The sequence below is a fragment of the Puma concolor genome, chromosome A1, assembly GCF_028749965.1.
Source record: "Puma concolor isolate L17-30 chromosome A1, mPumCon1.1.hap2, whole genome shotgun sequence".
NCBI classification, from domain to species: Eukaryota; Metazoa; Chordata; class Mammalia; order Carnivora; family Felidae; genus Puma; species Puma concolor.
The window spans coordinates 116939482-116963366 of NC_141667.1; the positions used below are offsets into that span (position 1 = coordinate 116939482).

The window sequence follows — 23885 nt, forward strand, 5'->3', positions numbered from 1 at the left end:
TTACTATGTGAGGGACTATATTATAAGCAAGTGAGGAGTGACTTCTTGTGGGTGGTAAAAATATTCTAAAAATATATCGTGATAATGGTTGTACAGCTCTGAATACATTAAAAACCACTAAATAATACTCTTAATTAAAAGGGTGGATTTTTATGCTCCGTGAATTATAATCTCATTGTTCTTTCCGGAATGGTGAGGTAAACCTGAGTTTAAAGGTCAGTGACATTGAAACGGACATTTAAAATGGTGAATTTTATGTATATTTTGTCACAAAGAAAAAAAAATTCTGATTACTCAGAATTCAATGTTGCTTCCTACTCTAGACCCTGGCCCATGGCAACCATTAATCTACTTCCTGTCTCTATGGATTTGCCTATTCTGGACATTTCATATAAGTGGAATTATACAATAGTTGCCTCTGTCTGCCTTTATTATTATTATTTTTTTTTTTTTGATTAAAAAAAATTTTTTTTACGATTTTTGAGAGAGACAGAGTTCTAGCAGGGCAGGGCAGAGAGAGAGGGAGACACAGAATCTGAAGCAGGCTCCAGGCTCTGGGCTGTCAGCACAGAGCCTGAAGTGGGGCTCAAACCCATGAACCATGAGATCATGACCTGAGCTGAAGGCAGATGCTCAATGGACTGAGCACCCAGGCTCCCCTCTATTTGCCTTCTCTTACACCTAGAACCTTAAGGAGTTCAAAGTTCATTCACATTTTAGCATTAATCAGTACTTCATTCCTTTTTATAGGTGCTACTACATTATACTGACATACCATAGTTTAATTATTCACTGACTGATGGACATTTGGGCACACATGCTTTAAAAGGCAATTTTGTAATCAATGAGGCTCATCTGGTTCTTGAACAAAACAGTATGATTCGCATTGAGGATGGAAAGCAACACCTTTCTCTGAACAGTATTTCTACCTCCAGCTTTCTGGTATTCCACAAAGTGGTCCCCATAGTTCATGTTCTGAATCTGATTTCATACTCACATGTAAGTGGTTTTAATGAGTTTGACCTGAGGTTAGGATCACAAATGTATTTTCTTGCAACTATCTATCACTGGATCGCAGCTCAGGCCCAAACCCTTTCTGGAGGGTAGAGACGGCTGCTCACAAGGCACCAAGCACAGTACCTGCTCCCTTACCAGGGTCTCAGTAATTATTCACCAAATGCCTAAGAATCAAATACTAAGTAATTTAGTACTAAAATTTTGCCAGAAATGAAACAGACATAATACATGTTACTAAATGGTCACCCTATTATTATTAGCAAAAGTATTTCTAAGAACAAATCCATTGGAAAATCCCTAGTGAGAGTGATGTACCTTGACCTAGGGAAGGGTAAAACTATGCATGTTGAAAGGCATTTTGAGAAGAGCTTGTAGTGGAGGCAGTGTGTGAATGCACTACACGGCATTTGTTTTAAAAACTTGTGGCAGGCAGAAGCAAACATTTCCAGTGATAGCACTCGTCATTAGAAACCTCCTGTGATGAAAGAAGTGAAAATTAAGTCGTTCATGCACAGTGAAGAGTACAATATTGTTTCTGTATAGACAAAATTTAAGGGCCTCTGAAAGCTTACAGTGGATCTATTACATGGAGTAATAGATTGAAACTCCAGACCTTAGCCCCTACACATACTGTTTTAAATTGCTCTTCCAATTTAGTTGATAGAAATAAGAAAAAAAAATCCACATTATACCGTTTTGTTTTCAAGGTGATACAAAGGAAGTAAATATTTGTATGAAGTCTTCAAACTTCCTCAATTGAATCACAGTATAAGCTCCTCTCTTGCATTAGGCATCCCTTCAAACACATGGTATTTATCATTAAAATGTTAACTTGTGCCAGTTAATGTCTGAAAAATAGTTAAAACTACCTCTGAAATGACATGAAAGGATCACTTTTATTTTCATATAAAAAAAAAATTAAGGGGCGCCTTGGTGGCTTTAGTCAGGTGAGCTCAGGTCATGATCTCATGGTTCGTTGGTTCGAGCCCTGCTTCAGGCTCTGTGCTGACAGCTCAGAGTCTGGAGCCTGCTTTGGATTCTGCGTCTCCCTCTCTCTCTGCCCCTCCCCTACTCATACTCTGTCTCTCAGAAATAAACATTAAAAAAAAAAAGATAATTAAGAATCAAACTAGTAACAAATATGTTTTGAACAAAGTGCATTTTAAATTTCCAATGCAATAATTTTGTGCCCATGCAAGACACAATATACTATGGGCTAGAACTCTGTTTACAGTATTTTCCCAATCATATAAAACATGTACTATAACAAGTTGAGAGAATAGCTATTCTGAAATGGAAGAACTAAATAACAGCAGGGTAAATAAAGGGCGGGAGTGGGGGGGGACACACAGTATGCTGGAAAAAGGATGGACTATCCTAAGTAAATCAAGGTTCTCAGTTATTTTTCTGTTTACTTATGTTTTATTTTTAAGAGTTAATATACAGTCTATCCCAATTTTACAAAGAAAAAGTATAGCTGATATAATGGCATCCAGACTAGAAAAACATGAAGATTAAACTGATGTCAGACCCAACTTCAAGTTATAGTTATAAACTGAATTCCTCAGATTTTCAAACTTAGATTTCTCACACAAATTGTGATGTACAAATAGCCCCAAGGAATTGGAAAGGGGCAAAATAGATTTCAGGAATGCTGGTATGCTCTAAGACACCAAACTGTCTTCAATTTTAGCAGTTTCAGATCTATCTCCGATACTGCGATAATTCTTCCATTTAAGTACAAAGAACAGAAAAATAATCCACAAAGACAATTTTATAGGGCTCTCCACATTTGCAGATCTGTTGCCCCTTGATTTTTCTTCAAACAAAACAAACTATCTGCTATGAACCACTATTATGTCATTGTGTCTGACTTCTCAGAGAAGCAGGTATTCTATAAATATGAGCATAACAGCTTGGAATTACCTAGGCATAGAACAGTCATTAATTTCATTCTTATGTTCCAAAAAGATGCCAGAGTGGTGGTGCCGTATGGCAGCTTTACACTGCGCAAGTGGTCATACACATACCAAGTTTCCTGTGTGTTATGCAGTGTTCACAAGTGAAGTGTGTCACACTTTCCTCTTCTCACATCCTCGGCTATGGCTACTCACCATGAAACTGTTATAAATACCCTCTTACCATTCCTACAAGCATGAAGTGTCAGTGGATGGAGATGGTGCAATCTAGGTTAGGATTTAAGAAGTCTCTAGATCCGAAATTCAAGGATAAGGCATTAGGGTGCTTAGATGCAGTTATAAACTACCATGTGATTTGTAATCACAGAGGCCGAGATTCAAATCCTAGTGCCATCATATACCACACCTCCATGACGTTGGGAAAATTACTTTTTAAAAACTCAGCTTTCTTGAACAAAGAAGAAATAATATCTACCCTGAGTTAATCACTTTGGTGATTAGATGTAAATTATATAAAGTGTTTACTAGCACAATGCCTGGCACACAGTAGTCACATAATAGAGCAAGATTCTAGAACCACATCACTAAATGATCATTTAATGGAGGCTTAGAAATAAACTTTATGACACCATGTACACCATGCAACAGGACACCATAATAAAAAAATGCTATAAACGTCAACATTAAAACTTAAAACCAATGAAATTCAATGTAGTATAGTAAAGGCTCTAATATTCTGTTGCAGAGATGTTTGACCTTTGCATCATAAAAATCAATGATTCATCGATTAATAGTCTTTAATAATGTTAGTTTAAAAGCATATAATATTGGATGTCCCAAAATATAATTTCTCTTAAAAACAGTAACAACAGCATTTAAAATATTAGTATAATAATCTCTACAAACTGCAAGCTCATTTACTTTCATTTTTAAAGAGTTTAATGTAAATCTCTAATTTGATAAATACCATTCACCATTATAAATATCTACATAAACCAATATTTTTGAAATGAATAAAACATTTCTAAAACGGTCTTCTTTAAATACTGTGGGGGTTTTTTGCTTCTTGTAATTCTTATTTCTTTCATATTCCCTCTGCCATTTTTTCATTTAAAATGTCTGTTCAGTTGAGCAACAGTATCTTACAGTCTTTAAAAATTCTGCATATTGGGGCGCCTGGGTGGCGCAGTCGGTTAAGCGTCCGACTTCAGCCAGGTCACGATCTCGCGGTCCGTGAGTTCGAGCCCCGCGTCGGGCTCTGGGCTGATGGCTCAGAGCCTGGAGCCTGTTTCCGACTCTGTGTCTCCCTCTCTCTCTGCCCCTCCCCCGTTCATGCTCTGTCTCTCTCTGTCCCAAAAAAAATAAAATAAACATTGAAAAAAAAAAATTAAAAAAAAAATTCTGCATATTAATCTGATTCATGCTGAAGTAACATCTGACTGAGGCCAAGTTTGTTATTAGAAATGCAGTGATGGACAGCATTTTCAGCTCTTTTAAGTGGAATTAATACAGCAAGACTTGAGGTTACTGCCAAGCAAATAAAACCAAAGAGGGGAAAAAAAAAAAAACACCACACAAATATGACTTAGTAGGATCATCTGTTTATCTGTGATGGCATTATTCCATTTTATTACCGAAAATTAAAAACATTATTCTTGTTGGGGTGTGCCTGGGTGGCTCAGTCTGTGAAGCATCTATCTGACTGTTGATTTCGGCTCAGGTCATGATCTTGTGTTCATGAGATCAAGCCCGCATCAGGCTCCACATTCAACGTGGAGCCTGAAGATTCTTTCAAAAAATAAAAAATAAAATATTATTTTTGTTTAGTTAAAACACTGCCATCCTGAGTATATAATTTCCTATCAAAAGGAATGTATGTAGGGGCAGCTGGGTGGCTCAGTTGGTTAAGCATCTGACTTCTGCTCAGGTCATAATCTCATGGTTTGCGAGTTTGAGCCCTGCATTGGGCCCTTTCCTGTCAGCACAGAATCCCCTTCAGATTCTCTGTCCTCTCTCTGTGCCCCTCCCACGCTTGTGCTCTCTCTCAAATAAATATTAAAAAAAAAAAAGGAAAGAAATGTATGCATATAGGATTTAAACATACCTTCAAAGACATCTGTCATCTTGCAGATATGAGCAAATGTTGCTCCCGTTGCCCAGGTATACACTACATCCATTAAGTGAGGTTTGAATGAGCTTAGATAAGTTTCCTCATCAATTTCCAATTTGGCTTCTGCTGAAACTTTTGCAATTCTTTTAGCACATTCCTTTGAAGATAGAAGATTTACTTAGTATTTCTTACTTCTGACCTCCCATATACTTTCTTTCTTTAGATTTTCAAAGCCAGAATTCTACAAGTTCCCTTTTTCTTCCTAGGTTAATATGCCCACAATTTGGATATTCTGTGCTTCTAAGTAGCTACAGTTCCTTTTCCACTGCTAAGTGTCAAGTAATAAAATTTCTCCATTACACTGAATTAAGAAAAATAGATCATGAGTGTGTTTTTCACCCAGTTACACCTTTAAAAAAAAAAAAACAACCAAAAACAACCAGAAACTCTTCACTAAAATTATTCAAGAGTAGCATTTAACTAATCTCTAAGTATTTTATTAACAACCCTAAAACCCCAAAGACATCAATAACAAAACAGATTTAGAAAAGCACAAATCCTATGGCAAAAAAATGCTTTTCCCCAACAATGCTTTAAAAAATATAAATCTTAATTTTATTTTTTCCCCACAAAGAGAAATTTAGATCCATTCTTTCCTCCAGGGTAATATAAAAGGTCAAAAACCACAGAGTACTATATAAACTTCCCTGGTTCTGGAAGTTCAAATTTCTTAGTAACAAGGGATGTTAAATGTTCCACCGAAGAGACTTTGTTATAATTCACTCCTCCTCTTTTGCAGTGTCATATAGTTCATCTTTCCCTGTCTTTCTAATGTTGAAAAGGTAGATAAAATAGTTTATCCCCAGAAAATAAGACACACAATTACTATAAGCTACTGTGCCTTTGAGGACCCAGGGATAATTAATTTCCGAGGATAAAACATATTTTAAAACTTTGTTGTAAACTAAAATGGAAAACAATACACAAAAATTAAGCTAACTAAATCCTAGTCCATCAAGAAGCAGTTCTTAACACCGAGGAAAACAGTGCAGGCACGGAGTTGCTGATACAGCGTATGTGATACATTATTCCATGTTAAATCTGCACTCACAGCAACTCAATAAAATTTATTACACTGGTGGGGGAGAATTTAATAGCATTTAATAGCATTAAATGACAAGACTAACATCAAGTAACATATTTAATCCTGAAAGAAGTGGTCTCTGGAATGATAAATACTAAGACTATGAAAAATGTTTATTTTACATATTCTATTCATAAAATACGTAGTTCAAAAAATTTCTACCTGCATTTGACGAAGTGGTCCTGCTAACTGCTCAGTTAATTTGGGCATCTCACTTGACTATAAAAGAAAAGGATAAAACCCAAGTTTAAAATGCAGTATATACTTCCTGCTATAACAAAGAAAACAGAGCTTTCAGGATATCCATCAATATCAAATTATAAGACCTTAGTTATTAGCACTTAGAATTTTTAATCACCTTAGTTGACGTAAGCAACCTTTCCTCCTAAATTATAAAGTTATTCTATTTCAGAGGAAAATATTACACTGCTAAATTTATTATTTTCTGTGGCCACAAATGGAATGGAGGGAGAGCAAATATTATAAACATGCAAAGTAGTTTAGTTACATCAAAATTATTATAAGCTATTTTATCATAGTCAGATTTTGAAATAGTTTTGGTTCCCAGGAAACTCTTAGTCTGGAAACCGAAAATTTGGGGTAAAGAACATTAAGTAGTGCCCTCAATTTTTATTTTACCCAGGTATTTCTAGCTCTCTAACAAAGTATGGGATAGTTAAAAGTTTAGTCTGAGTTGTAGTGTTCTTAAGATTGCCTTCCCACTAATGAAAAGTTCATCACTTGTTTTCGGTTAGGATAATAGGAGTTTTCAGGCCTATTACCAACTGGGCAAATGAACTTAGACAAGTGGTTTGAATTCTGTGTGTTGGTTTTCTACCCTGTCAGAGAGAAATAAAAGGTCAGATCCTGAAAACCTATAAACTTGTGATTACAATAAAGACATTATTTATGAACAAAATGTGATAAAGGCAGCCACAACAAAAATAAAATCATTATAAGAATGGTATATATGTATGTGTGACATACGTATATATCTACCCTGGATTTAAATCATATGTAAATTTTTTTAAAAAGCTCTTGTAATAGCTATGCCTTTACTTTAAGCACCAGTATTTACATAGCACTGGTTTTGTTTTGCATGTCATATGTATTATTAAGTGATAAATCATAAACTAGATTGTATATATTATTCCTGTCCAAATTAAAAAATGATGAATGGGGTGCCTGAGTGGCTCAACTGGATAAGCGTCCAACTTTGGCTTAGGTCGTATCTCATGGTTTGCGAGTTAAAACCCCTGCATCAGGCTTGGCACTGGCGGTGTGGAGCCTGCTTGAGATTCTCTCTCTCTCCCTCTCAAAAATTAAATAAACTTATAAAAAAAAATAATGATGAATGAAGGGGCACCTGGTTGGTTCAGTCAGTTAAACATCTGACTCTTGGTTCTGGCTCAGGTCATGATCTCATGGTTCATGGGATTGAGCCCCACTTCTGACTCAGCGCTGACAGAATGGAGCCTAATTGGGATTCTCTCTGCTCCTTACCTGCTTGTATGTTCTCTCTCTCTCTCTCTCTCTCTCTCTCTCTCTCTCTCTCAAAATAAATAAATAAACTTAAAAAGAAAAAAAAGATGAATGATGAGAAAACAAAATGGCCAAAAAGAACTCCACATCTCAGTTTAATAGTGAACTCAACACTGCTTACCATCTTTGATATTGTGTCCATTCATGACTGATTAACACTTACTGATCATTTCCTCTCTGGTCATTATAAATAGAAGGCACTGGTCCTGACATAAGCAAGCTAAGTGTCATTTCACCAATGCTCTCCCATAAAATATATGCACAATTTATTCCTTCACCTCTCTTTGAAGTCTCAATTCAAATTTCACTCCATTGGTGAGGCCTTTACTAATCACCTTGTTTAAAAGAGTAATCCTATCCCCATGATTTCTGTCTGCCTCCTCTGCTTCACTTTCCTCCAAAACCTTCATCACCATTTGACATAATCTGTGTGTATTTTTTTTCTTCTTTACCTTCATCTACTAGCATATAAGTATCAGGAAAGCAAAAATTACTGCTGTACCTTAATGCCTAGGTCTGGGCACTGCACACAGGGGATGCTTAATACATATTTAGAGTCGGTTGATATTTATATTATAAAGATTGTATTTAGTCTTTAAATTACTTTTAATGTAAAAAATGTAGGGACACAGTTTTAGAACACATTTCTTTTTTTTTTTTTTTTTTTCAACGTTTATTTATTTTGGGGACAGAGAGAGACAGAGCATGAACGGGGGAGGGGCAGAGAGAGAGGGAGACACAGAATCAGAAACAGGCTCCAGGCTCTGAGCCATCAGCCCAGAGCCTGACGCGGGGCTCGAACTCACGGACCGCGAGATCGTGACCTGGCTGAAGTCGGACGCTTAACCGAATGCGCCACCCAGGCGCCCCATAGAACACATTTCTAAAAAGAAGTGAGCATATTAAGCAGACTTGTTCATATTTATAACAATTCCATGTAACTTTTAGCATAATTTTTCATTTTCATATTGAAAGGCACCACCACAACAACTATACTACATATAATACAGTGGTTTCACTGAACAAATCTTAATTAACCACATATAGTGACATCTTCTCCCCAAATTAAGAATTATGGTTTAGTTTAAGCCCAACTCCTTTGAAGAGGAAACATACTTGGGCTCTCAGAAAACAGTACTTTTATAGTGCCACATTAGAAAAAAAAAAGCAAGTGCAAAATATCAGCTCTAAGACAAAGTTGGACACAGGCAGAAGGGCAGCAATCCAGGTCCTAACTTAGGTCTTTTCAAAGAGAATTTGACAAATACTTTTAACAATTGTCTTTGAAATTAATGTAATGTAAAAAGAGAGTAAAACATAATATTTTGTAAAGTAATGTGTTCCTCATATGCAAATTACTTCACAGGTGAATACTGGACACTCTCAGAGGAGATAAACTGTTTCTGGATTTTTGTCCTATTTGTAATCATTGCCATATCAGCTGTAATTCTCATCAATAATTAGGGAGCTGAGAGAAAAGCACCTACTTAAGTCAACAAGTAATGTATTTGATCTGCTTAACAAGGAAATAATTAACACATCAATGGCAGAATGGAAAAAAAAATTGTCTTCTACAGTTTACTTGAAAGTTGCACTAAATGTATATAGTAAAAGATCTTCTAGAAATTTAGATATCAATATTAAATTATTCTTAGGAGGCAAATGTCTTTGTCTTATTTTGTCCACTTCATCCACCATGAATAAAGTTTGAAATGTAAAACATGCATTTTACTTTTTAAAACAAATCATACGGGGGGGGGGGGGTTGGCGCCTGGGTGGCTCAGTCAGTTAAGCGTCCAACTTCAGCTCAGGTCATGATCTCGTGGTTCACAGGTTCAAGCCCCGCATCAGGCTCTGTGCTGACAGCTCAAAGCCTGGAGGCTGCTTTGGATTCTGTGTCTCCCTTTCTCTCTGCCCCTCCCCCGCTTGCACTCTGTCTCTGTCTCTCACTCTCTCTCTCAAAAATAAACATAAAAAAAATTAAAAAACAAAACCCAAATCATATCGGCTTTTGGAATAAAGTACAAGACTAGTTCATGTTCTTGTGGTATGCCACCTAGCACTTGTTTTTGATTTTTAAGAGCTGCTGAAAGGGAGCTCTTGCTAAACCAGCAATCAGAATCCTAGAGCCACCACCTCAAACATTGCCTATGAAGATTTTAGCCTCTAGGAGGATCAGCTGTTTCAAAGTTGTTCTCCATTACTGGAAGGAGAGATATTAATTTAACCTCCCCTTTCATTTTCACTCTTTTGCCTCCCTTTATTTTCATTCATTCATCTTTCTTTCCAGGACTATCTGACTAGACCAGACTTCAAATAATGTACTGAGTTACAGAACAAATTTAAAACTTGGAATGTGATTAATGACTATCTAGAAATAAAATCCTATTTCACTCTCCTTTCTGATAATCATATTTAATTATTTACTACTTCTCTTACTATATTTGTCTTGGAGTAGCAATTTTTTTTTTATTAAATTCTTTTTTTTCCTTTTAATGTTTATTTTTGAAAGAGAGGGAAAGAGAATGAGCAGTGGAGGGGCAAAGAGAGAGAGAGAGAGAGAGGGACGGAGGATCTGAAATGGGCTCTGCACTGACAGCAGAGAGCCTGATTCAGGGCTCAAAGACACAAACTGTGACAGCATGACCTGAGCTGAAGTTGGACACTTAGTGGACCCAGGCACCCAGGCTCCCCAAGTAGTGTTGATTTCTAATTAACATTGCCCACATGTAAACAGGAAATAGTTTCATAATTAAAAATATCCATAACCACTAAGTTACAGGATATATGAATTAATAAATAAGGTATATTAAATCTATTAACTCACATTCTCTTGAAACACGAAGCAGCTTAGTAGTGCCGTTGCCTGTTCTGCAGACAGGTCATTGAAAAGGCCATTAAACATCATCTCAGTTAGAAGGAGTTCATCAGCACTAGATCACCACAAAAAAGAGAATAAATTTCAAATGTCATAACATAGAAACACACATATGTTAACATACATGTTAAAATGTAACAAGTTGTTTTCTTAAAATATTTATTTTGAGAGAGAGAGGGAGAGAAGGGGAGGGAGAGAGGGAGAGAGGGAGAGAAGGAGAGGCAGAGAGAGAGAGAGAGAGAGAGAGAGAGAGGGAGGGAGAGAATCCCAAGCAGGCTCCGAGCTATCAGCCCAGAGCCTGACACAGGGCTCAATTTCATGAACCATGAGCTCATGCCCAGAGCCAGTATCTAGAGTCAGAGGCTTAACCAACTGAGCCAGGTGCCCCAAAATGTAACAAGTTTTTAAATAAAGCCTATTATTTGACCATGATGAGTAATCAATGAGGATGACAAGGATTTATTTAAGAAAATGGCAGGTCTTTATATTTATCAACGCATCAATAATAAATGTAAAATGGGAATTTCATGTAAAAATACCATTCTAGAAAACACCAAAATGCAAACATTTACTGAAATAATTTTATTTCTTAACTCTCAGCATACCAGGAAAAAGTGTCATCACCATTTTTCCTCTGGGTCCAGGGTTCCATTTAAGTTTTTAAGTTATTTAACAAATAACTTATAACAAAAAGGATAATGAAAAACAACTTCATTAGAAATCTTAATTAAAATGTACCCATAGTAGCCACACATTTTATTCCACAGTCTCCCAATGTTGAGAATGTGTATAACCCAGATGGGCAATGGTCTTTAAATGCTACAAATTGCTGTTCATCAACTATCATCCACAAATCTGGACTATATCCATGAGTATATGCAATTCTAAATTTCTTTTTTTTTTTTTTTTTAATGTTTATTTGTTTTTGAGACAGAGAGAGACAGAGCATGAATGGGAGAGGGTCAGAGAGAGGGAGACATAGAATCTGAAACAGGCTCCAGGCTCTGAGCTGTCAGCACAGAGCCCGACGTGAGGCTCAAACTCATGGACAGTGAGATCATGACCTGAGCTGAAGTCAGCCACTTAACCGACTGAGCCACCCAGGTGCCCCACAATTCCAAATTTCAAATACATCCCCAAGAGGTACTAGCTCATCATCATCTCTGGTTTTTTTCCTGCACTTAATATTATCAAAATATACTACTGACAGCAGATTTTAAATACATCTCCTTTAAAGGTTCTAGCTTATTATTTTTGGTTCCTCTTTTGAATCATCAAAATACACTATTTTAAAAAATTTTGACAACTTGTAATTCTGTTGAAGAGAGGAAGGCCATCCTCTTTGCTGTGTAATTATTGTACAACATTTTCATATTCAGGTTTATATTATACAGATTAGAATAATCGGGGTGCCTGAGTGGCTCATCAGGTAAATGTCCAACTTCAGCTCAGGTCAGGATCTCATGGTCCGTGTTGGGCTCTGTGCTGACGGCTTGGGGCCTGGAGCCTGCTTTGGATTCTGTGTCTCCCTCTCTCCAAATAAATAACAGTTAAAAAAAAAAAAAAAAAAGATTAGAATAATCAATCCAACCATTTTTTTTTCTCTCTCCAACTTTTTCTTGATAATTTCCTTATATTTACCACTGTTTTCAGTATTTGACCACTTAAAAACCATATCAAACACAATTTAGCAAGCAAATCATAAAAGATGAAAGACAGTTATAAATCCTTCTAGTAGAATGGGATGATCCAAGTTCTTAGCACAAAACATTACATAACTCCTTCTTGAACCGAAAGAAAAGTAAAATAGGAATCGTAATTTTTTCTTTCTGTCCTTAGAGATCTATCATTCCCTTATTGATTCTTCAGTTTGAGAATTTACCTATAGTCTAAGATTTTGCTTATATGATTTCACTATCATCACTGTGTCTTATGATTTGTCTAATAATTGGAAAATATCTTTCTTTTTTTTCTCCTTGCCATCATGGGTAGAAAACAAAAAATTATAAATTTTTAACTGTGTTCAATGGAAGCTACAAAAGACTACAAAGACAGTGTTTCTAGAATTCTGTAATCAAGGTTCCATAAAGTCTCTTATTTATAAAACAGTAATCATGAGGGTGTTAACTCTATTTTTATTAAAAAAATTTTTTTTAATGTTTATTCATTTCTGAGAGAGAGTGAGACAGAGGGCAAGCAGGGGAGGGTAAGACATAGAGGGAGACACAGAGTCTTAGGCAGGCTCCAGCAGTCTGAGCTGTCAGCACAGGGCCTGATGTGGTGACCTGAGCAAAAGGGGGATGCTTAATGACTGAGCCATCCAGACACGCTGGGTATTCAACTCTATTTAAAAAAAACAAACAAACTTTACTTTGACTTCTAAAAAAGGATAAAGTCTCTAATTATCAATCTTTATAAATAATTTTAACTATTCAAAAATAAAGTTAAAAACTAAATTTGGCCTTCTGATGGTAAAAGGAGAGTTAAGTCAAACAAAGAGGACAGTACAAATAAGGCAAGACAACTTAAAGAACTACATGTTACTATATACACCCTACAAAAGCAGACAGGAAAGATTACTAGATCATAGGAGAGTGATCTAACAGGTTATATAGGCAATTATGTAAAAAGAAAATTGAGAAACTCAAAATAAGACTGGAGACATTCATAGCAAGTTTCATAACATCTAGGAAAAATATGCAGGAATGAGCAGGATTTGAGGTGGGAGCGAGGGAAAAGGTCATGCTAAGAGAAAGAAATACGTGGGATATGGCTACAGAGGAAGGGCAACAACACTAAATTATGGAATTTATTCTAAAAGCATTAGGGAATAACTGAGACTTTTATCAAAAGATTGACATGACAGGATTTGTGCTTTGGAAAGAATACTCTGAAAGCAGTATAAAGGATGGGTTATAGACACTCAAGATAGGAAGCAACAAAAATGAGGGCTTCTGTAGTACCCTAGCAAGAAATAATGAAGGCCCACTAGTAGTCAGTGGGAACAGTTAAAGGGGCACAGATGTGGAGGAAACAGGAAGATGGGAAGAGAGAGAGAAGGAAGAGTAATCTAGAATGACTCCCAAGTTTTCTCTTCAGAGGCTGGGTCTTATTCAGCAAGACAGAAACCAGAGGGAGAAGCAAATACAGGGGGAAAGGTAACATACTTTCATATGTGATAGTGTTACTTCTATCTTTCTACCTAGTCTGTTTTAGAATATAACCAATACCATCCTCCCAAGACTAAATCCAGCTATAGATACTTAAGAGAAATTAATTTCTATGTTGTTAGATTCTATATAATATTACAAAGAAATAATTCCAATAACATTATTTTTGGCATATGAATTAGTAGACCAGTATTGTGGTGAAGCTTTATTCCTGGGTAAATTATTAACCTTAAGGTGCCTACAATTCTTTAATGACAAAGTAGGAAAGTAGCTTTAAGGAAAACTAGATGCTGACATGCCATATCTAACTTGAACAAATGATATATTTGGCCCAGACAGTGACTAAAAAATTCTGAATTAGCTTGTGAACACTTAAAAAAACAAGGGATTTCATTTCACCTAAAAATCTGGATTTTTGGCTTTTCTAAATTGAAAAATCTGATAACACTATATTCCACAATAACAACTATTCGGGGCTGGGTTGTTGCTGCCCCCTTTTGGTGGCCAAGAATTGTTCTGGTTTACCACAGTATCCTGGCTGGCTCCTGTAGACACCAGTTCTTAACATCCGAACTAAATGATCAATAAGAGTAGTATGAATAGGCCTGCCCCAGAAATGTCTGAAACCATATACAAGGCCTATAATTCTCCAGCTCCATCCATTAGAGCCACGGTGAATATACAAGTAACTGTTTCAAAAACATTTTTTATGAACTCATTGAGAATAATGGTTGTTAAACCATGGACAAAACAAGATGTATCTTCAGGCTAATGGAAATCACATAGAGACCTTGAACCAGAACCGTTCAATAGGCCCTTCCTGAGTTTCTGACGCACAGAAACCACCAGAGACAATGAAATGACTGCTACAGTTTCAAGTCATTTAGTTTTAAGGTCATTTGTAATATGGTAAAAGATCACCAAGATAGATAATATCTTATATCCAGTTTTATGCTGTGGCCTATAATATGCTTTGCTGTAATTCCTAATTGTTAGCCCCAAACTTTAATAACAACTTTAATATATATAAAAAGCAAATGGTTATTACACTAAAGTTTAAGGTGGGAATATGTCCATAATTGTAAATAAGAATTCAGTACACAAAATTGTGTATAAACTAAGATTAGAATTATGTAAAGATCCAGAATGCATTAACAAAAAGAGAAAAAGGATTACATCAATATGCCAATTGCATTTGTATCAAATAGTGGAATGAGGGGCGCCTGGGTGGCTGAGTTAGTTGAGTGACTTCAGCTCAGGTCATGATCTCACAGTTCTTGCGTTCAAGCCGCAAGTCAGGCTTTGTGCTGAAAGCTTGGGCCTGGAGCCTGCTTGGGATTCTCTGTCTCCCTCTCTCTCTGCTCCTGCTCTGTCTCTCAAAAATAAACATTAAAAAAAATTTTTTTAATTAGTAGGTGGAAGAAAATTTTTTTAATGTTTATTTATTTATTTAGAGAGAGAGAGAGAGAGCGCGAGCGAGCATGAGCAGGGGAGGGACAGGAAAGAGGGAGAAAGAGAATCCCAAGCAGGCTCCACACTATCAGTGTGGAACCATGAGATCATGACCTGCGTCGAAATCAATAATTGGACACTTAACTGACTGAGCCACCCAGGCACCCCATGAGATTTTTAAAATTCTTTTTCTAATTTCTCTAATTTAATTCTTTTCTAATTTCTCAATTTCATCATCAAAAACTGCATTTACTGGGGCGCCTGGGTTGTTCAGTTGGTTAATGTATATGACTCTTGGTTTCGGCTCAGGTCACAATCTCACAACTTGTGAGTTTGAGCCCATGTCAGGCTCTGCATGCTTTGCCAGCACAGAGCCTGCTTAAGATTTCTCCCTCCCTCTCTCTCTCAAAATAAATAAATGAACTTAAAAAAAAAAGTGCCCATTTAAGGTGCCTGGGTGGCTCAGTCGGTTAAGAGTCCAACTTCAGCTCAGGTCATTATCTCACATTTTGTGGGTTTGAGCCCCGCGTCGGGCTCTATGCTGACAGCTTGGAGCCTGGAGCCTGCTTCGGATTCCGTGTCTCCCTCTCTCTCTGATCCTCCCCCACTCGCACTCTGTCTCTCTCTCTCTCTCTCTCTCAAAAATAAACATTAAAAACAACAAAAAAAAGTGCCCATTAAAAAAAAAACAACACACTATCTCATTTTAAAATCAGTTTTCTAGAACAACCAGGTTTTACCTGCTTATCTCACAAGCCACTCGTCCTTTCATCTCTATGACATCAGAAGAAGTAGCAAATCCCAACCTCCTTAAAACACGTTTGCGGCATTTGAGCTCATCCATTTGTAGGACAGTTCTTGCTTTCTTTAGTTCTCGCTTTGCAGATTTAATATCTATTGCAATCTAAGGCATATGAAAGTATAAAGAAAGTTCAATAAAGTAAACAAAGTAAAATGAAATTTACTCACATAATGAAATAAAAAATCTTTCATAAGGATACCTTACAAGGATACCTGGAACTTCTTAGATACTTACCTAGGATATTAGAAAAAAGGAAATAATACATCTGTAGTTATTAAATACTTGTAGAAATGTTAAATATATGGAAATATAAAACATCCATTTGAAAAATGTAAGGCAACTTAGGGAGATATAGGAGTTGATAAAGTTTAAGAAGTTGGGGAACAGAGTATGATTCTTGCTTAAATAACGAGCAAGGAGGAAAGTCTAGAAGGAGAGTTGGACAGCCAGCAGCTAGATAAGGTAACCTGCTGGAGGGAGAAAAAGTCAGTGGTAAATTAGAATAGGCTTTCCCAAGATAAGATTTGACCATTAATCATGCTTCTAAAGCAGCATCAGCTCCAGCTTTTCATCCTTACAAAATGAGGGGGTAGCTTAGAGAAGAGCAAAGAGGAGATATATGAATCTTATTTCTTGGCTACTAATATTTCCCCCATGATGTGTCCTGAAAGGTGTTCCTTTCTCTTTGCCTTCTAATTCTATCATAGAACTGCCAAAGCTGGAAATGCTTTAGCAAAGAGAACAGGTCTTTATTCTATATTTTAAAAGGAAAATGTATTTTTAGGTCATCCTTCAGAGTGGATGAGTTTTAAAATTCTATTTATCAGTAAATATTACATACTTTCAAACTGTGACAAGAATATCATAGTACAAGAACAAGACAACACTGGATTCCAAGGTTAGGGCTTCAAGTTCAGAAAAAGACTGGCAAAAAGAAAATTTTAGGGAATAGAAGTTAAAATTCAAAGATTCTGGAATTCTGGCAATTTATTAAGACTCAGTTGAGGAGCAGAAATGATAAAGGCAAAACAGTGGTCAGTAATGGATATTTACTGACAGCTAACTATGTACCCTATTTTCAGTGCTTTACATTATTTTTTTTTAAATTTTTAATGTTTATTTATTATTTTGAGGTGAGGGGCACAGAGAGGGAGACACAGAATATGAAGCAGGCTCCAGGCTCTGAGCTGTCAGCACAGAACCTGACGCAGGGCTTGAACTCCTAGACCGAGAGAGATCATGACCTGAGCTGAAGTTGGATGCTTAACTGACTGAGCCACCCAGGTGCCCCGAATTTTTATTTTTTTTTTTAATGTTTATTTGAGAGAGAGAGTGAGCGCCGAGTGGAGGAGGGGCAGAGAGAGAGGGAGAGAGAGAATCTCAAGCAGGCTCTGCACTGTCAGCACAGAGCCTCATGGAGGGTTCGATCCCACAAACCATGAGATCATGATCTGAGCTGAAATCAAGAGTTGGACACTTAACTGACTGAGCCACCCAGGTGCTGCTACATTACTTCATTTAATTCTTATAGCAATATATAGGGTAGGTAACTAATACTAAATACGAATTTTACAAAGATAAAAATCTGAGACAGAGATTACTAAGTAATTTGGTCAAAATCACAGAGCTAGTGAGTAATAAAGATGGCATTCAAAACCACTCTGCCAGCCTTGAGAATCCAATCTCTTAATGGTTATCTACACTGTTATGAACAAATGTGTTGTCATAATGCTATGAGGATAAAAAGAATGCTTTCTATGCTAGACAATTTTCTGCATAACTAGCATAGCTATACTAGCATAACTCATCAGGTCTATTATATTAAAAAAAGTTGTTTTCTAAAGTGTCTTTGAAAGAGGATGTCCTCTTTAGGATGACCTAAAAGAGAAGACTGATAAGTACTCAGAGGCATATAAAGCTTACCAGTTAGTAGGAGACAGCCCCCTATTAAAGATTTTTTTCCTCAATAAATTTTACTGAAACGTACTTTGGATATACGGAGTTAAATAAAATATTATTAGAATTAATTTCACTTTTTAAAATGTGGTTACTGGAGAATTTGCTTTTTCAGACAGTGCTACAAGAACATACTTGTACTACCTCACCTTGGAGTCTCAATTCCTAGAAGCAGGAAAACTTGGTCCGGTGCGAGCACTTAAAATGACAGCTGAGGGATCAGATTTTTATTTTCTTAGGCAGGGTTAAGGGATGTGAAATTTATCCTTCAGTCAGTAGGAGGCCATAAAAAGACTTGTTTTTCCTTCCCTAAATTGTTAACTCTTTGTAGTTTTCTTTCATTATAAAATGTTATAAAATTTTATATTTTATATAAAATATAAAAAAAATGTTATAAAAAAGACATTATAAAATGTCTGTTATAACATTACAGACAATTAGGGAGCAAAAAACAGGAAGAAAAAAACACTGCTATAATCTCATTGCCCAGACAACCACTTAAGGTTTCCCTTTTTGTCTTTTTGGTATATGTTTTTATTTTTGCTAAATTATAATCATAGTCCACATCAATTTCAGATCCAACTTTTTACATTTAATGCTCTTGTGTAAGCATTTTTCCACGTACTGTTGAGTTTTCACAACAAGATTATTTAGTCAGTCCCTTAGCCAGACACTAAGGCCTTTTTCCTTTATGTCAGAGTAGCTCAGGTAACACCACTCTCTATGGCTTCGCACCGTTTTCTTTGTGGACGTTTTCCAGTCATTATTCAACCAAGCTCAAGTCTCTTTGTTTTTGTGTTGTGGAATTGCTAAGGGTGACTCTCTGGTGGAAAGAGAGAAAGTAAATTTAAGAAGGTAGGGAGCTGATGCAAAGGTCCCAAGGAGAGATGAACAGGCCAGGATCATGGGTATCCTTGTAGAAGTTACTAACGCTTTTGGTTTCTCAGTTTCCTCATCTTGAGCAGTACCTTCATGGTGGATCAGAGCATGGTGCACTACACGTCCACAGCTGCTGCGCCCCACCGCAGCCCAGGGCCCCATTATGTTAGTTCACAGAAAGCTAGAAAGAGTGTTGTAAAACTGTGAACTAAACATACTACTCTGTTAAGCCAATAAGTTTCCACTCACACACTTGTTCAATAAATACCAGGTATCTATTTTACAAAGAGATCACTTGGGATCGAGGAGAGTACAAGAAAGCTAAAATGAAATGCCTGATCTAAAGAGTTTAAAACAATAGTTTGTGTAATAGGAAGACTAATGTGATAAAAGTGGCATGCGATTAAAAGCTGAAAAGGCTTAACAGCAAGGAGCTGTAAGTCTGAAGGTGGATGGAACATTTCTAGAGTACAAAAGATTCTAGTTGAAGAGAAGTATACAGTGGAAAGGAATGTCTTCACTTCAAAAAGCTTTTCCTAAATTCATTATTCACAATGAATAATGTATCTGTGAGGCAGTACAAGTATGTTCTTGTAGCACTGTCTGAAAAAGCAAATTCTCCAGTAAACACATTTTAAAAAGTGAAATTAATTCTAATAATATTTTATTTAACTCAGTATATCCAAAGTACATTTCAGTAAAATTTATTGAGGAAAAAAATCTTTAATAGGGGGCTGTCTTCTACTAACTGGTAAGCTTCATATGCCTCTGAGTACTTATCACAGTCTTCTGCTCTTTTAGGTTATCCTAAATTAATTATCTGTAAATTAACTAGCTTTTCTGGTTACAGACTACAGCTAATTGCCCTAAAAGCTGAGCTATTACATACCACTAGGAAGGCTATAATCAAAAACACAGACAATAACAAGTGTTGGTGAGAACACAAATAAGAGCTTTCATAAACTGCTGTAAATGTATGTATGTATGTACATTTACATACATGTAAAGTGGTATAGCCACTTGGGGAAAAAGTCGGCAGTTTCTCAAAAGGTTAAGCCTAGACTTACTATATGACCCAGCAATTCTACCTAATTCCACACAGGAGAAATGAAAATATCTTCACACAAAACTCGTACATAAAAGTTGGTAGCAGGGTTACTCAAAACAGCCAAAAAGTGGAAAAACCCCAGATGTCTATCATCTGTTGAACTGTTAAACAAAATGTGGTATATGTATATAATGGAATATTTTTCAGCCATAAAAAGGAATAAAGTACTAATTCATGGCTACCACATGGATGAACCTTGAAGACATTATGCCAAGTGGAGAAAGCAGACACAAAAGGCCACATACTGTAGGATTTTACTTATATGAAATCTCCAGGATAGGCAAATTGACAGAGGCAGAAAGGAGATTTGTAGTTGCTAGGGGCTGCAAGATGGGAGAAATAGAGTTGACTGCTAATTAGTATAAGGTTTCTTTTGGGGATGATGGAAATGCTCTGGAATTGTGACAGTGGTATGGTTGCAGTTATCTGTAAATATACTAGAAACCACTGAAATGTATGCTTTAAAAGGGTAAATATTACTATACATGAATTATATTACATTTAAAAAAAATTAAGAAAAACCATCAAATACCAAATTATAACAAAATGATCTTCATCTTGTCTTGCTGATAAGAGGTGATGGTCTCCTCAAAAGATAAGGAGATATTTCCCTGTCTTAGCTGATGAAACCAATAGGAAAAGAAAATAGAAAACACATAATCATCTATTTAGTAAAATATATAAATTTTATGATACAAACTAAGTTTCTGCCATACCTGTGCTTTTTTTTCACAAAGAGTATACACTGTTTCCAAATTTGGATCATTGTGAAGTGGATGAGAATACATTCTATGTTCAAAAGCCTCTACTTTCTGGATGACTTTTTTCAGCCCTTGATCTTGAATGCCCATATCATCAATAGGATCTAATAAGGGAACACCATCAGGAAAACGTTTCTGAACTTCCTGAAACAAAAAATTTATACACAAAATTATTTAAGACTAAATAAATATTTCCTTCTATGTATTTCTGTGCACAAACACATTGAAAAATGCACTTAAACTGGATTGCACTTTTCCGTTGCATTTGGTTTTGAAACCTCCTTTTGAATCATACCATGATATACTGATACAGGGATGTGTTAAATTTATTAATAATTTTAGTATTAAGAGCTGAATAGTTCTAAGTGTGGGACAACTTATTGCCAAACACATTCTTGTACATTTAGGTTGTTGTAACCTTTCACTGTCATAAATAATCCTATATTAAACAACGCAGGTGTAAATGGTTTTCAGTTTTCACATTATTTCCTTGGGGCTGATTCCTAGGGGAGTGGGGTACTACTGAGTCGAAAGACATAAGTTTTTTAAAGGGTCCAGATTCCTGTCATTAATTTTGTGTTTTGGGGTCTTTTTTTTTTTTTTTACATGATTTAACTGTTAAATATAATGAGTATCTGAGTTCAGAGAAGGGACAGCTCACTGTAGGCTGGTACTGCCCTGAGGAGACTTTCAAGGTCTTGGGATAGGCCTTAAAGGTAAAATAGAATTTGGTGAGTTAGGGATAAAACAACAACAACAAACAGTTTATCCACATAAAAATTCTATAAAACTGTCAAGACAATTATTCAATTCAGAAAGCCTGCCTAGGACCACAGCTTGAATGTTCCTGCTCTACAATGAAAGCATCCTGTTTATCTTTGTTTTCTCAAATTCAAGTACAGAGCCTTTGCTCACCAGTAAATGATAATCCAAATGTTTGCTGACCAAATAACTAACAAAATTCCATTTTCTTCCCCTACTGGAAAATAGATTTCTAGAATGTCATAATTTTTCTTACTGAAAATAAAACTAAAAAATGGTTAAAAGTCCTGGCACATGATTTTTACACATAAAATTTTTAATGCAGTCTAGTTATTTTTACTCAACAAATAAAGCAAAACATTTTGCATAAAACAGTAGCTATGTTTTCCTTTTTGGGTTCTCCCTTACTTCTCACTTTTGGTGTATTCAACGAGTAGACAATCTATACAAATATCACGAACTTCCACTACTGGCAGTGTTTATAGTTTTTTGTTTTTTTTAAAGAAAGAAATATATTTTAAAGCATTTAAGCTGTCTTGTTATAAATTCTATTTATCTTTACATAAAATTTATATTTAAATTTATAAAACTAATACGTGTACCTGTATTGACTTTAAAACACTCTGTCTATTATCCACTGGCCGAAGGTCTTTAGGAATATAAAGCCTAACACTGCTGATAGCAGACAGGAGGTGCACCAAAACTGGAACAACCTACCAAGAAAAAGTTACAGAATGCTACAATTAAAACTGCACATTTTCAAACTCTGTCATTTCCCATATTTAGCTTGAATCCTTAAAACAAAGCTGTATTTACAATTTGTAACAGATATGATTAAGTAGGTAATAATCACTATAGAAGCACATATCTTACCAGAAACTGTATTTCAAAAGTAAAACCTAATTCAAACTTCTAAATAACAGGTAAATAAATGGTACCTAAAAATTAGTTATTCCCTCAACACAGAATCCATGCTTTATTTATTTGCATGTACTCATTATTGGCACTTTTTGAACATCTTAAAATATAACAGCACTACACAGGAAGGAAAGACTCCTGTTTATGGGTGAGTAGGATTCATGTAAGCTCTAGATAGGTTTTAATGAAGAGATGAAAAAAAGTATTTCAACCACAGAAAACAGTATACTCCATTAGACATAATATTCAAGAATCACCTATCTTCAAACTTTCTTTCATGTTCTCTCCTGACAAGAATACCTTTTCCTCACCATGAAGTATACCATTTTGCTTCCTTTAAGGACACTGACTTTAAATTTAGAGGTTGTCTGTACACTGAGAAGTTAACACTTTTAAAGGTCCAAATTCATCAGTGTATTATTCTCAATGGCTACCTTACTCTGATCGCTACTAAAAAAAAACAGCTGCCATTGGCTTGCTGGTTAACAAATATATTCATAGTGTTTTATTGAACAAAATGGTAGAACAGTTGAGGAGAGTTTCTAGAGTCAAGACTGCCTGGGTTTTGATTCAGTTTTCTGCTAGTTTTGAGACCCTGAGGAAGTCCAAATTTTTTAGGCTTCATTCTTCCCATTTTAAAAATGGAGATGAAATTATATCTATCTCATTAAACTGTTGTGAGAATTAAATGAAATAATGCATGTAAAGTGTTTTAAAATAGTTAATAAGCACCTTTAAAAAATGTTATTTAGTGTAAAAGCTAAAAGAACAGAGATCATATTCAAATACCAAAGAGAAAAGAAAGAAAAAATGGAGAAAGTATGTATTGTTTAAAGCAGACAACTACAACTTCTTATTCAAAAGTGACTAAAATAATAATACAACAAACTGTCCACTGTATTTTCTCAACTAGATCTTTCCAAATGTTAATACCTTGCCATATGTGCTTTTCCTCTTTCTAGTTAAGACTTTGGGATTTTGGTGGGGGAGTGTTTTTCTTTCTGCCTTCCTTTTTCCTATTTTAACCATTTAAAATTAATTTGCAGATAACATGTCACTTCACCTCACCAGCAAATACTTCATCATGTATCTTCTAAGAATTACCTCATTATACCATAAAAATTTAATAATATAATCTAATATACAGTTCATATTCAAATTTCCCCAAATGACTCACTAATGCCATTTATAGATACTACCACCAGCTTTATTTTTTTCTTTAAGTTTATTTTTTTGACAGAGAGAGAGAGAGAGAATAAATCACAAGTAGAGTTGGTAGGATTAGCGTGGAGCCTGATACAGTGCTCGAACTCATGAAACCAAGAGATCATGACCTGAGCCAAAAGTGAGTTCGACACTTAACTTGACTGAGTCACCCAGGTACCCTGATACTACCACCACTTTTCGATCTAAGATCCAGCCAAGGATCATTTCTTGCATTTATGTGTCAGATCTCTTTAGCCTTTT

The 23885-nt window shown here is 35.8% G+C and overlaps 1 protein-coding gene across 1 annotated transcript in view; it reads right to left on the reverse strand.

Annotated features, from left to right (window-relative positions):
- MTREX (Mtr4 exosome RNA helicase) overlaps window positions 1–23885 on the reverse strand; it is a 108108-nt gene that overhangs the window by 4192 nt on the left and 80031 nt on the right. The window contains exons 20-25 of the mRNA XM_025925061.2: window positions 22103–22213; window positions 20694–20882; window positions 15973–16136; window positions 10560–10665; window positions 6353–6409; window positions 5041–5203 (exon numbers count right to left, since the gene is read on the reverse strand). Coding sequence (XP_025780846.1) covers window positions 5041–5203; window positions 6353–6409; window positions 10560–10665; window positions 15973–16136; window positions 20694–20882; window positions 22103–22213 — 790 coding nt within the window. The remainder of the gene's footprint in view (window positions 1–5040; window positions 5204–6352; window positions 6410–10559; window positions 10666–15972; window positions 16137–20693; window positions 20883–22102; window positions 22214–23885) is intronic.